General features: G+C 40.9%; 1 protein-coding gene across 2 annotated transcripts; it reads right to left on the reverse strand.

Moving 5' to 3' along the window:
- Positions 1–214: 214 nt before the first annotated feature.
- On the reverse strand, positions 215–12,480 carry ccm2l (CCM2 like scaffold protein). 2 transcript variants are annotated; one of them, XM_082519767.1, is made up of 11 exons: positions 12,153–12,480; positions 9,194–9,361; positions 9,010–9,093; positions 8,689–8,872; positions 7,472–8,091; positions 4,787–4,916; positions 4,438–4,501; positions 3,432–3,588; positions 2,881–3,019; positions 936–1,083; positions 215–812 (listed from the first exon to the last, which is right to left on the reverse strand). In XM_082519767.1, exons 1-11 carry the CDS (start codon positions 12,180–12,182, stop codon positions 677–679), a joined length of 1,860 nt encoding a protein of 619 aa, XP_082375893.1. In that variant the 5' UTR covers positions 12,183–12,480; the 3' UTR covers positions 215–676. The 2 variants fall into 2 exon arrangements, with proteins under 2 accessions (XP_082375893.1, XP_082375894.1); XM_082519768.1 differs by having other exon boundaries at positions 215–809; positions 12,153–12,479.
- Between the last annotated feature and the right edge of the window lie 2,179 nt (positions 12,481–14,659).

Raw genomic sequence — 14,659 nt, forward strand, 5'->3', positions numbered from 1 at the left:
TGTGTAAAGAATGGTGACTGATATGATTGAATGCTAAATATCACATTTTTAAAAAGGAAAAATGATATTTTTTCAATGTTTTGTTTCCATTTTGATTTTCCATCTAAACTTTCACAGGACAACACAGCTCAAATTATGTTTCATTACTTTTATGTTTTATTTAGGCATTTCCTGTCAAGTTATTGAACGTGTAAAAATAAAAACACACAACGCATATGCTCACACCTTTAATCTCTGTGATTATGTCGTAATATAATGTACTTGTACTTGTACTTGACTCTTTTATTGAAATATGTGTCACTTGTGCTTCAAATGAAAATTTCAAAATCAGACAGTGGCTACGTGCATTGTTTTGCAAGGAAGCACACTCCATTGGTTGAAAACACATTAGTGCCAAACATAATTTAAAGGAAAAATAATAATAAAATAATTAATTGTTGAGTTTCTTATTCTGAATTAAGGATTTCAGTTAACAAACTGTGCATTTCTCTCATGTTGTTTACTCTTTTTTTCATTCCTCAGAGCTTGAATTTCAATCGAAAACATAAAATAAAAGAAGGCAGGTACTGTCAGACTATTTATATTTATAGTCTGTGGATGTTTCGAGCTTGCTATGAGGCAGTAGGGCGGAGTCACAGTTGAAAGACTGTCTAAATTCCTTCGGTTTGTCGCTCCATCAGAGGTAGTAGTCTTCCTCCTCAATGTCATCGTGCGTGTCCTGGAAACCCAGTGCTTCGATGTCATGGGTGATGTCAGTGATACGTCGGTTGAATTCCTGAGATCCTGAGGCTAGAGAGCAATTATCATACCTGCTGGGAAAAACAGAAAACAAACAGAAAAGGTCTGAAAAACTCACATTTATGTTTTGACTGTAATTCTATATGATAAAAGCATGTGTTGAGATCATATCAGTCTGCACTACCACATCTACATACCCTCTCACGGCGGTGGCAGACATGTTGCTCATGCTGCGTTTGATACGTCCAAAGCTGTCGGTTAAAATCCCACCCTCCCGAATCCCAATGCTTTCCAGGAAACTCTCAAATGCGCCGACATCCTTGTCTGGGATAAATGGACGCATCCCTGGAACACGAAGGACAAACAATCAAATGACGGACTCTGAGGAAACACAATAGGCCTATACCAACTACACAATATTGCAAAATACAGCAGTTTTTTTTAACGTAGTGTGCTGGCAAATTACTATTTTTTAAAATGTTACAAATTTTCTGATTTCTTTGATTTTTACAGAGCAAAGGCAGCTAAACGATGGCTGGAATCTGTCTTTGGGCTACAAACCTGAGGACATTAGAATTCAGGGTTTTTGTAATGTTTCAGCAGTAAATTGTTACTTTGTTCCCAAAACATTCTCTAACAATTACATAACAATCTTCAAAAACATTATAAAAGGGTTTCATGATAACCTTTTTCACATGCTTTTTAATTACAATCCTGCAAATTTATGTCATTCTTATTTATTTAGTTATTTTAATGTTCTCACAGTTTTATTGTGGTTTTATAAGTTGGTTACTCTTTATCAGGCTCCTGGGACCTTTGGACAAAACACAGGGCAGATGGTGCTTGTCCCGTCTCTAATTTACAATCACCAATTAAAATTCAAAAAATGCTTTTGGGAGAAAGTTGGAGCACCTGGAAAGAAACAAGTTTTACCCTTGAACCTTTAGTACTAACCACAGTGCCACTGTGCAGTATTGCATGTCAGAATCTTGGCTTAGCTTAAGTTTAAGCTGATGTTTCCTTGCTACACTGACTGTGAGCACCACACCCTGTATTGCACCAGCCCAACGTAGTGCATTATTGTAATCTTCCCCACAAAACTGCAAACTAAACAGTAAAAGAAAAGAACTAACCAGTGTAAGAAGTAAAAGTAATAAGTTGTCAATTTAAAAAAAAAAAAAAAATTAGAACAGACAGACAGATGGCATCCCATATGGCTTAAGAATACTTTGTTATACAGAGTGGAGTTCATGGTTGATTCAATGACTGCAAAAAGAAAAGCCCAGGTCATCACCCCTCCACCACCGTGCTGGACAGCTGGCGTGAGCTTTTTACACCCACAGCAACAGATTTTCATATTAAAAGTAATCTTTATATTTAAATATATTACTGTGTATAAAAATGTTTGTAACTCCTGAAGAGTAAATGCAAAACTTTTGTTTGACCTCCTGAATTAAAGCTGAAAGGCTGCACTTCAATCAATTGTTTAGTCAAAATTAAAGTCTGTCCAACAAATTACGGACCTCACTGTAACTATATTATATTTTACTCTTCTTTGCATGTTTTAATGGATGTAGAAGAGCAGAGTTCATATCAGGATTTTCTGAATTTACTATTTTTTATGTAAAAATGTATCAAATGCACAAGTAAATGATCTTTTAGATGTTGTCTTAAATTCATAAACTCTCGCAATTAATTCATATTATTAATAGTTAATAACTATGTATTAATATTAAACACAGTAGAGTTCAATAGAAACAGCTTTTCTACGTTATTTAAAATGCAGGCGTGACGACTCCTCAGCCAGTTTTCTTCTTCAGCCACCACTAAATCTTTCATAATGATGATTATACAGCACGCTGAGGATTAACAGGGTGTGTGGAGGAAAACATCATACTATCCTCCTTTCTCTCTCACTCACAAACAGGAAGCTGTGGTTTACGCAGACTGCAGTAAACACACACCAAGAGTACTCACACATGCACACACACACATGAGTATACAGACTCTGCTTCCCCTGCAACACTACCACAAACATAGTATGGATAGTAGGTTGTGGTATGCCACAGGGTTTCAGTAAGTTAATGAGCTCTCTCTCTCTCTCTCTCTCTGTCTGTTCCACTCTATCTGTACATCTCTCACCCAGCAGCAGGAACTTGCGGTTGTCTCCATACAGTTGCAGCAACTCAGAGCAGAAGTAGTCAATGTTTGATCCCAGTCTGTATTCTCTCAGCAACACCGCAAACTTCTGCAGCTCCACTGGAGCCAGCTTGTTACGCAGCTACACACACACATAAAAGGAGACTAAGATGATGATGCAAACAAGCAGGTAACATTTCTTGTTCATTGAATTTTCCCATTTGTGGCAATAATGCAGTGTAATCACAACCTCTTCTAAGTACTTTGTTAATAATTTTACATCTAGTTTCATTGCTCTAAAAATGATCTGTTTACACACACTGTCCTGTCTGCAGCACATCCGTGTGTGAACAGGAGAATCTGTTTGACTTGTGCAAACACAATTATTTTAGTGCAATGTTCAGACTTCTCATTCAAAAGTTTTATTAGTTTATATAGTGTCGTGTGGCATAATGCAAACCAAATTCAAAATGTACAAATCGATTCCACTATGAAGAGCCAGTTTCACGTGCTGTGGGTGAGACTGCTGAACAGCAGTCACTACAAACACTCACAGTGATCATGTACTCCTGCATGAGCAGCAGGCCAGGGTTACTGTCTCCTGCATCACTGACTGATGCCAGACTACGATGGGAGTCCTGCAGAGAGATGGATGAACTCTCGCTGTATGTCTCGCTGTAGTAGAGATCGAAGGCATCTTGGGAACCATCACTGAAAGACAGAAGAAGAGCGAGCGAGCGAGAGAGGGAGAGGATTACTGATAAACAATAATCACATCACAGCAGCTACTGATAAGCTGCCAATTGTTCACTGAGTTGATGCGATGCTTCTGTGCCAGTTATAGTTCACATCAAAGCATCTAATAACCATTCTTCCATAGTAGCTATTTATAAAACTTAGTGTCTATAAAGCATCATTCTTACGGGATTCTAGCTCATTAATTAATGTAGTTATCTGGGCTTTTAATGGAGTTGACAGTAAAATTTATTTTCATGTTAGACATTGTAAACCAACACAGTACCATTCAACATTACAAGGCTTATAACTGGTAGTTGACATAGCAAAGAATCCTCAAGACAATGAACCCCAAATACTGTCCTCATTGCATCCATCCATGCAGGTTTCACATACAGTACTTAATCTACAAAGAATAAAGTGCTATAAGAATGCATGCTGGATGAAGGGAGTTTAAATATAAATACTAAAATACAATTTCTTTCATATTTAAACTATTTAAACCAATTATTATCTTCATCACTTATCCAGTTCAGGGTCACAGGAACGATGGCGTCCACCTCAGCCATCACAGGCCGACAGCTGGGGTCCACCCTGGGCAGGTCATCAGTCTGTCATCGTTCGGTTTGTATTCAGGACATCAGAATAAAACCTCTCATAAAAAACAGACCTACTGTCCTGAAAACCTGTGATAATCCCGACTAAAAACGTCAACTGCAGGAATGTGAATATTTTACCTGGTAAAAGTAGTTTTTAAAAACTTTTTGACTTTGTGAGGTTAAATGACTCTGTCTCACAGAAGCGGTGGTGCAGCATGTTACTTACTATGAGCTGCAGCAGCTAAACTCTGGATCATAACTGTAAGACATGTCCGTCAGACAGCTGTCACCTGTGCAGAGACACAGAAGCATTTAATAAGCTTTCTACTATTCACCTGCCCAAGACAGTAGTTAGCCTTTAAATCTCCACAGAGGCTGCAGTGTTTATCAATAAATTCAAAAAATAACCAAAAGACAAATGGAAATAAAACAGTACTAATTATGTTTTGCTCAAATCCTGAAAACAGTGATTAAATTCATAATGGTTCATCCTCTGGGGAGGAAGAAAATTAGCAAATTTATGGGGAGATGGGTACATATACAGTTCTGGAGATTTATATAGCAGCATTACTTACTCCCTTGCAGCCAATAGCGGTCCGGCATGGTGTAGTGAAAGCCCGCCCTGTCAACACATTCGATGGTCTGGTGGCCGTAAATGATCTGGAACATCTGACAGATGAGGGAACAGTACTCCTCTGCAGCATCCTGCACGCACATTCAAACACACAGAGGCCGCTGTCAGGCTGAATTAGCAGACACATCGATCAAACACATCATCTTTTAAACCTTGAGTTACCCTTCGATCACTTTTGCGCACAGCAAATTCCAGTTTCAGTGCAGCAGTCACATAAGTAAGTGTGTTCAAAGGCACACAAGTGTCAGGATATAAACCAGCAACCACTGAAAGCAGAAACAGGAGTCCACTGATGTGATGAAACACGGCTGGAGGCTGTTAGCGTCATTTGAGCCAGTTAAACAATGACACCCTGCTGCTGCTGAGGCAAAACAAATTATTACTCGGGAGAAGAGGTTAACAGTGACAGAGGAACCCTGTCACCGCACACACACATGCAATGACAAAGCAATTCTGCTGTAAGTGTGATGTAATGATCCAGGTTATGTAAGACTGCAGAGTCTCACTATCACTGTTTGTGTGTGTGCCGATGAATGTGTATCATCATCAGTGTCGCCCTACTTTCCACTGTTTCAGCATGTGAGGCAAATGATTGGAGACCCCTAATTAAACAATGCTTTGCATTTCATTTGCTTTTCATTTTATTTCCTGTCAGAGCTTCTTTTTTTTGCCTCCCATGCTAGGCTAACATGTTTTGGCTTGTTGGTTTTATTAGCGTCATAATAAAACCAGCCATATAAATATACACACACACTGGCAGGGTTGGCTTGAGCATGGGGGAGCGGGCATTAAATTTCATACATTCTTATGATTTTTTTCTATTAATTGAGGTTCTCTGCAATTTTGTTTCACTAAATTATTATAGCTTCTTATGACATTCCTTTCATGATTTACTCCTTCATCGTCTTTTGTGTTTGCCTGGGTCAGGCCCTCATAGCCGGAGTTAAAGGAATGATGATTCTCCCGGGCTGCTTTTGTGTCTTTTATTTGGGGAAGATGTGGTTTGGGATGACTTGTAAGAATCATGTTCATCTCAGGTGTCTGACCCGAGGTGGACTGAAAACAAGAAGAGCAGGCAAACTAAACTCAAAGCACTAAACTCAAAAAGCACAGTGGCCCACAGCTTTCAGAAAGAAGATTATTCAGTGGGCATTTTGGGTATTTGACCACAGCTGAGGGTCCATCATAAAGGCAAGTGAAACAAAATGCCAGAATTTTACTGTCTCAAACTAGATTATGGTAAATTAATTGGTTCTTATACAGCACGTTTGTACTCTATCTGAGCACATTACACAACTTCTACATTCACACCAGCACTTTCTCCTACGTGCTTCCTATCACACTCCGATGGATGACTGACTGGGATCAAACCACCAACCTTCTGGTTAGTAGGTGACCTGCTCTACCACCTGAGCTACAGGCACCATGAAGCTATACATTTTTGATAGGTATATCAACAACATATCACCAAGTATCCTTGACAACTCATGTTGTATTTCACCTAAACCTTTTTCCCCTGCACAACTTTGGGTAGTAGTCTATCTCCAACTCAGCTGGCAGTACAGGCAAAATGAATGAAACCAGATGAGGTGAGCAGAAGAAAACAGGGAAAAAATAATGTACTTTTTATTTATTTAAATTTTTGTATGTATTTATTCATTTTGTATGCATTTTTTTTTATGTTTTTTGTTTCATTGTATTTACCTTTAAACTGGTTGAGATGGCCTTCAGCAAGATCACAAGCTAGCTAATCTGGAGGTTAGCTGTAGCAGCAATCATAAACTCATCTTTTTGTTTTATGACCTGAAATCGTTGTTCAATTAAAATTCACCATCAGTGGCAGAGACCCAGCAGCAGAGAGACCCACTTATCTGTTATCGTTTTAATAAGAGTGAAATTTACATAAATTAATTCACTCTCCACTGGAAATATTTCTAATCATTATTATTATTATTATTATTATTATTATTATTATTATTATTATTACTGACAGTGGATTTTTTAAAAGTCTGTATTCTTTTTCTAACGGGTCACAGTGTGATTGTGAGAAAAGCTCATTGAGCTCCGCTCAGGTATGAATCATTGCTTCTCCACTCTGCTGCAAGTGCAACAGATAAATGGAGAGAAGAGGTCCTGACAGGTGTTCAAAGGAAGAGACAGTCAAGACAACAACAGGTGTGGGTGTGTGCATGTGCGCACTTGTGTATTTTAAAGTTTTAAATGTGATGTTATCCTTGTGAAATATGAAAATGCGCTGGCTGGTTCGTTTTATTCAGTTATTTTAGAGCTGTAAGAGAGCTCTCTTTTTAGAGCGGTTCTGTGTGCGTGTGCGTTGACATTTATGTATGCTACGTCTAATTATTGATGAAAGACCCTGATAATCAAATGAACTTGGCCAGGTCCCACCAAACAGGTGTCCAGGTGTCTGTAATTTGATGATCTAGTCATGGAGGGACTTTAACTTGCACATTAACTCGCAGACAGCCAGGAGACGCATGCCCCAGCCTTGTAAGTCAAACACAGATTACAAAAAAATCACAAAATGAGGTCCCCAAGCACAACTTCTGAAAGCTGTAATTTAAATTAAGTCAAGTATTTCTCATTTCTTGAAGCGCGTCTGACCCACCCTGTTCTCCACAGCCAGGATGACCAGGTTGCAGTAGGCGTCGGGGCAGGGCGTAGGCTCCAGTGGGTTGTGGTTTCTCCTCTCCCAGCTGCCGTAGCTCTTCCCCCTTTCCCAGCTCCCCGTGCACGCTTGCCTCCGTTCCCAGCTCCCTCCACCAGTCCCTCCCCTTCTCTCCCAGCTCCCTCCTCCACCACCACCTCCACCCCCTCCTCCGTGCCTCCTCTCCCAGCTCCCACCACCACCTCCACCTACTCCGACGCCCCAGTTCCCGCTCATGGGTCTTGCCCTGCGGTTCTCCCAGCTCCCTCCTGTTTTACATGTTGGCTGCCTCCTCTCCCAGCTCCCTCCGACTCTCTTCCTCTCTAAACTCCCTCCACCTCCCTTCTCCCCACTTCCTCCACCACCCCCTCCTCGCTCCACATTCTGATTTTTATCATGGTTACTCCTGGACAGTGATGGCCTCCAGTCAACTCCACAGATGGTGTGTCGCCTCTCCATCGTACCCCCGGCAGGTCGGGGGTCAGCATTGCAGCTCATGGTCTGACGTCGCCCGTCGATGCCAGTTGGCTTTTTCCTGTCCAGGCTGTCATCCCCAGCAACCACAGTGTCCACATTTAGACCTACACAAAACATATAGATCACAAAATCTGACATTTTCAGCATCTCCTCTGTTTTCACAGGACTTTCTTTAGATTATAGTATGAGACATATCAGCATTTTGAACTTGCAGTAAGGACATGAGGGGCAAAATGTGTTTTTGTAATCCTGAATTATTTGAGAGGGGAAAGAAAAAAGAGGAGAAAGTTTGTCCAGTGGGGACAAAAAAAAAAATGCAGATAGCCAAATATTTTCATTATGAGATTCTCTAACACACTGTATAAATAAAAAACGAGAAAACAAACTTTTCAGTTCAATTGTATTTTATTTATACAGTACCAACTCAAAACAACAGTCGCCTCAAGGCACTTTATATTATAAGACCCTACAATAATACATAAAGAGAAAAACCCAACAATCATAAGACCCCCTATGATCAAGCACTCTGGCGACACTGGGAAGGAAAAACTCCCTTTTAACAGGAAGAAACCTCCGGTGATGATAATTCCCCAAATGCTTTAATGCCAAGTGTTTTGTTTAATTTAACTAAAAACTGAAAGCATCATTTAAAAAGTTTTATTGTTGTTCCTCTGTCATTCAGTAACCACCTTCGGTCTCACCTGTCTTGAGGACCAGGAGGTGCAGTGCATCATCTCTCAGGTAGGAGGCAGCAGCGATCTCATGTGTGGGGATTCTCATCAGCAGCTTCTCGTTGTCTCTCCAGGTGAGCAGCAGACAGCGAGCAGACAGGCTCAGGATACAGTCCTGGTCCACGCTGGTCTTCAGCGGCAGCACCTTCAGCTGCTACTGACAAACACACAGGAACACGTGGTTGTAGATTATTCACGAACGAGTCAGACGACAGTGTCATTGTCTCATCACAGTTTAACTCAGGTACTTTAACTCGCGGATCACCTTGACAGTATCCAATGTTTACTAACCCTGGCTGTGTCCAGTAGCTGTAGCAGCTCATCTCGACTGGAGGGGTTCAGTGAAACTGAGACCCATGTCAGGTGACCAAGGAACTATGAGCAGAGATCAAAAGAAAAGCAACTTGTCATGGCGTATTCAAGTATATATTTTTTTCTTGTATTTTACGCTCTCCTGGCCTATTCATGGCCCTACCTTGACCTCCTTCTCCACATAGTCAAAGATGAGTCTCTCGGGGTGTATGAGGTAGTCGGGTGGGTAGAGGGGGACGGTGTGCAGCGGGCGGCGATAAATGTTTCCTCGATCAACTTGTCTACGACCAGATTTGGACCAGACCAGTCGCTTAATGGGAGAGACAAAAGCCTAAAGGAGAGGAAAACAAGGATGCTAAATATTGAAGAGTCCCTCGACAGCCATTGAGTGCAGAGGATATTCTAATACTTGTACTAGAAGGTCAAACCTGCCACTTAACAAACACCTGCTTGATTGATTGGTCCAATATTTTCTTCATGTCAAGTTTCCAGATGATGAAACTTGACTTGTGAGTTTGGTGATTTCCAGCCTTTTCTTGTAGCACCACCATTGTGATTCTTGCTGAAATGTCTCAACAAGTTTTAGATGGATTGCCATGATATTTGGTAAGCATGTTGATGTTTCCTGGATCTTTACAGAGCAGCAAAAAGGTCAACATATTATATAGCTCAATACTTCACGAAGAGATACGAAATCTGAGGCTTTTGTGAGAGTTTTAGGTCTTATTTTTACGTCTACAAATGCACAAAAGCAAATGTTAGCGTGTTAGAATGAGATAAACAAAAAAGATCTCAGTTCACAACATAGGTCATCTCAGGGCACTTCATTCTCTATTAGCTACCACGTGGCATCAACAGGGAGAAAACCTCCAGAAAAAGCAAGCTCACTAATTCTTGTCAGCTTCCTCGATCTATTGGAGTGCTTCCATCCTTTTTTATAGTCTCTCAGTATTAGCATTTAGCTCAAGGTGAAGTGCAGCTGCCTTGTATTACTAACAAGACTTTATCTTGTGTCTCATTTTGTGGTCCTTATGCATCAAACGCAGATGTTTTCTGTACGTTTATGTTTAGAGCAACGGATTCAGAGTTTATTGGCCAATATTTATGATTACGAGAGGATAGATCGTGTTTATTTAATGACCGTTCTTCTAGCATCATCCACAAGGATCTGTACAACGTAAGCTACATCCCAGTTTCTGTGTATTTAGAGTTAGCTCTAACTTTAAGTTTTTGATGTGAATTAGATTAAAAATGCTAAAATTATGGTAAAGGTACTTTTCTTCGTTGATGGTGATTTAGACCTAATGGCAATTAAAAAGAGCTGAATCATCAACAAAGTGTTTATTTAGTGAGAAAATGAGTGTTGTGATTCTAATTACCAGAGCACAGTTCAGTGACTGATAGTGTCTTGAGTTTGAATTTGAGCTGCAGCCACTGAGAAGGTTAATTTGTGTGTAAATGCATGCCTCGGTATAATTGCGTGTGTGTTTATGCGTGTGTGTTACCGCACTATGTGCCTTGGGCTGTTCCAGCAGTGATTGACAGGTGAGCAGTGATCTCTGACAGCTCATCGCTGAGACTCACTGACAACACAGCGCACACTGTTAGACACCCACTGACACACACACACACAAACACACATTAACTGTAGCTAGAAGGCATAAGGAGAGTGGACAATACAACACATACACACACTGAACAGAGAGAGGACATTAGCTTGTCTTAGAGTCAGAAACCTGTCTTGTCTCTCTCTGTGAATTATAACAAGCACAGATCTCTGTGTAGGCAGATTTCTGATGAACATCTCTTTTGTCAGCTGAATTTAACAAGAAAGACAGAGGATGCTTATAATGAGTTTTGTTCTTTTTCTGGTTCTGTGTCTTTGAGGAGACAAAAAGAAGGGAAATAATTGGATTTGTAATGAATGTGTTCAATCTAACAACCTGCCTGGGTCACAGCAGGGATTAATTTCCCACCTAGCTTTAGAAACTTTTTGATTTCACGTAGTATTTTTCCAAACTTTCATTTTAAATAAACATATTTTTCTCTCTCTAATGTCTTATTTCAGGCTTTAGTAAACTTTGTAATGAGAACATGTTTTTAAAAAATGATTCCAGCCAAATCAAGAACTTTTGGCTTTCATGTCACAGTCAGATGGCCCCATTACACCAAATTGGTTTAGAGAAACATCATTACTGAGTGGTTGTAGTATGGATATACGAGCTAGGGATGAATGCAACAGATGGTAGAATAGAAGAAGAAGGAGACTATCCTCACAAGAGAATTCAAATAGCATCTGTATATTTCTATGAGGTTGGATCATGGCTTTTGCCTTGTGTCAGGCCCACACAATCAGGGGGGCGTGTAGAGGAGGGGCATGGGGTGGTATGTTTTGATTGGCTCAAAACATACCACATTGTTTACCGTCTAATGTGCCAAAAGCGGCTCAGATTATCCCCAGATGTGTTTGCCATCTGGGCATAGGTCATTGATGAGGTGTCAAACATTTAGGCCTTTAGGGGGAACTCCTCTGGGCTTTCCATATGTTAGCAGACTAACTGGTTTTGAATTGCAAATTCTATTTGCAAAAAATTAATTAAAAGAAGGAAGGAAGGCCCAGCACCTTTCCTTGGTTTAGTGTCAGTGACGTACGGATTAACTGCTGTGCTGGCCAAGATACTGACAACCCAGCAGCCAAACCTAGCACCACAATCATGGATCAAGGATATCTTTACAATCAGCAAGGGCCAACTGGTTACACGGTCAGCAGAAATCACACAACAAAAAAGGTTCCTTGTCTTTTATCACTTCTTTTTCATCTTTAGGAGGACATAAGCTTGATAAGCTTGATAAGTGAAGATAGTTTGCTGTTGATCGATGGCAGACAAAGTCAAACTCAGCCGACTCGTGTCTGTAACTCATTTGAAATCAGCTGACTTTAAGCTTGTGCTTGTGAAGATGCCTAATTAAAGGGATACTTGAAAGGACCTTTGGTTTGCATAAACATAAACGTCAGTGGCTTTTGAAAATATGTGACAAAATGAGTTTAAGTCATCAACATCCAAATGACACAAAAACAATGAAAAGACAAAAACTGAAATGTGGAAGAGGCGCTACAATACCTTCTTGGATTTCTTTGGTTCATAGTCCATAGTCGTTCCGTCTTTCTCTGTGCTGATCCTGTGGTGGGTCAGTCCTGGTCCAGGTCACACTCTTCCTGAATTTATTTTTTGCTTCACTTTGCCTTTTTTGTCATTGCTTCTTTCTTTCCGTTGGTTTTTCCATTATTCCTTAAGTGTCTCTGCCTCTGAGTTATTTTAGCTTCTGATACAGCTGCTTCATTCCTGTTCTTTCTCTTTCTACACTGATTGTTCTTTTGAGACTTCTCCTGGGACCACACACACACATACACACACACACACACACACACACACACAGGAGAGGCGAACAGGAAGCAGAGGAAGCCCACTTCCTGTCCGAGAGGAAACTCCACCAGGGACTGATAACATCCATTCTTTCAGTGCTCACACACACACACACACACACACACACACACACACACACACACACACACACACAATTTACCAAATTCTCATAACTATTAGTTCAACCTCCACAACACTCAGTCATTTGTGCACATCATAGTAGCAATGTCTCCTCTCTCTGAACAAACTGCAAATGATTTTGGACATGAATCAGTTGCTTCCATACATTTCCCTGCTGCTTTCTGACATTTCCATTTGCTTATGTCATGTCAGTCAAAAGTAATCATACCTATGGATGCTGAATAGTCGTTCCCAATAAAACTAATAGTCATACATCCATTGCTTGAGTCATCACACACAAAATTGTTGAACTAGTTATCACATGCCAAATATTGGCCATCTGTCAAGCAAATCCTATACCTTTCTGTATCATTGTTCCTGGAAATGTCTCCGAAATTGAACAATTGATCTCAGGTGAATTACAGCTGTCACTTATGAGGAGGCGTGTGAAAGTTTAGTTGTAACCAATGACAAACAACTTGTTCACTGTCAATTATGGATGAATCCTGTGAATCCCCAATTGGCAAGCATATATAAACTGCGCAGGAGCTAGTGTGTACCATTTCTGCACTTCTGTGACACAAAATGGAAGGTCAGCACCGTGGAAGAGGGGTGAGGATGCGGGGAGGAAGGGGAAGAGGGAGAAGAGGCAGATATAGGCGGATTCCTAATGAAATAAGGGCTACAATTGTGGACCATGTTGTCAATCACGGCCTCACCATGGAGGAGGCTGGTCGAAGGGTGCAACCCAATATTGGAAGAACTACTGTCAGTTCAATCATTCAAACATTCCGTAGGGAAAACAGGTATGCAAACAGTAATACACTGTACTGTACTGTGCCAACTCAGACACATCACATGTTACTGTACTGTATTTGCAATTTCACAAAAAGTTCACTCTGCACCACATAGGATTGTAAGACAACCTCGCGGAGGCGGAAGAGGGCCCCTTTTTACCCCACGGCAAGAAGAAGCCATTTGTGCAATGGTCATTGCAAACAATGCAATAAAGCTGAGAGACATACAAAGCGCTGTCATAGAGAATTACACGGTATTTGGCAATATTGAATCTGTTTCAATTTCAACAATTGACAGAGTACTCAAGAAGAATGAAATCCACATGAAGCAATTGTATAAAGTGCCATTTGAACGAAACAGTGACAGGGTGAAGGAGATCCGTCACCAGTATGTGCAGGTAAAGCTGGTCTTCTATGTTCTGCACTGCAAACTGTTTTACAGTACTTCGTAGTTTCATGCAGTACACTTGCAATTCCACAGCACATACTCTACAATGTGTTTTACCAAATGCATGCATTACTGTTTGTTACTGTACACAGGCATATTGTGACATTGCATTTCTGTCTCTCTCTAAAGCGTGTACTGGAGCTGGAAGCCAGGGAAACACTGCACACATTCATATATGTTGATGAGGCAGGTTTCAATCTGGCCAAAGGCAGAAGGCGTGGAAGAAATCGCATTGGACAGAGGTCCCTGGAAGTCCCTGGTCAGCGCGGAGGGAATATTACCATGTGTGCAGCCATCTCAGACAACGGTGTCCTCACCCATATCCCCCTTCTTGATCCATACAATACGCAACATCTCCTGACATTTTTAGACACTCTTTACAGGGACCTAGTCCCTGAGAATGAGAGAGGTGGAGGCCAACTCAGCAAGTATGTTGTTGTCTGGGATAATGTCCGTTTTCACCACTCCCATCAGGTCGGAGAGTGGTTTGCAGCACATGACAGAATTCTGGTTGAATATCTCCCTCCATATTCTCCATTCCTTAATCCAATAGAGGAGTTTTTCTCTGCCTGGAGGTGGAAAGTTTATGACCGGCATCCACATGAGCAAATGGCCCTGCTAGCAGCCATGGATGCAGCATGTGACGACATCACAGCAGGGTCCTGCAGAGGATGGATTCACCACTCCAGGAGATACTTTCCTCGCTGCATTGCGAGGGATAACATCTGTTGTGATGTAGATGAAAATATGTGGCCAGACAGACAGGAACGCCTGGATGTGCCAGAATGATTTACTGTACTGTTACATGTGCTGTTTATTGTTCACATTAGTGCACAGCT

This window comes from Aulonocara stuartgranti (genome assembly GCF_965226115.1).
Source record: "Aulonocara stuartgranti genome assembly, chromosome: 20".
Lineage (NCBI taxonomy): Eukaryota > Metazoa > Chordata > Actinopteri > Cichliformes > Cichlidae > Aulonocara > Aulonocara stuartgranti.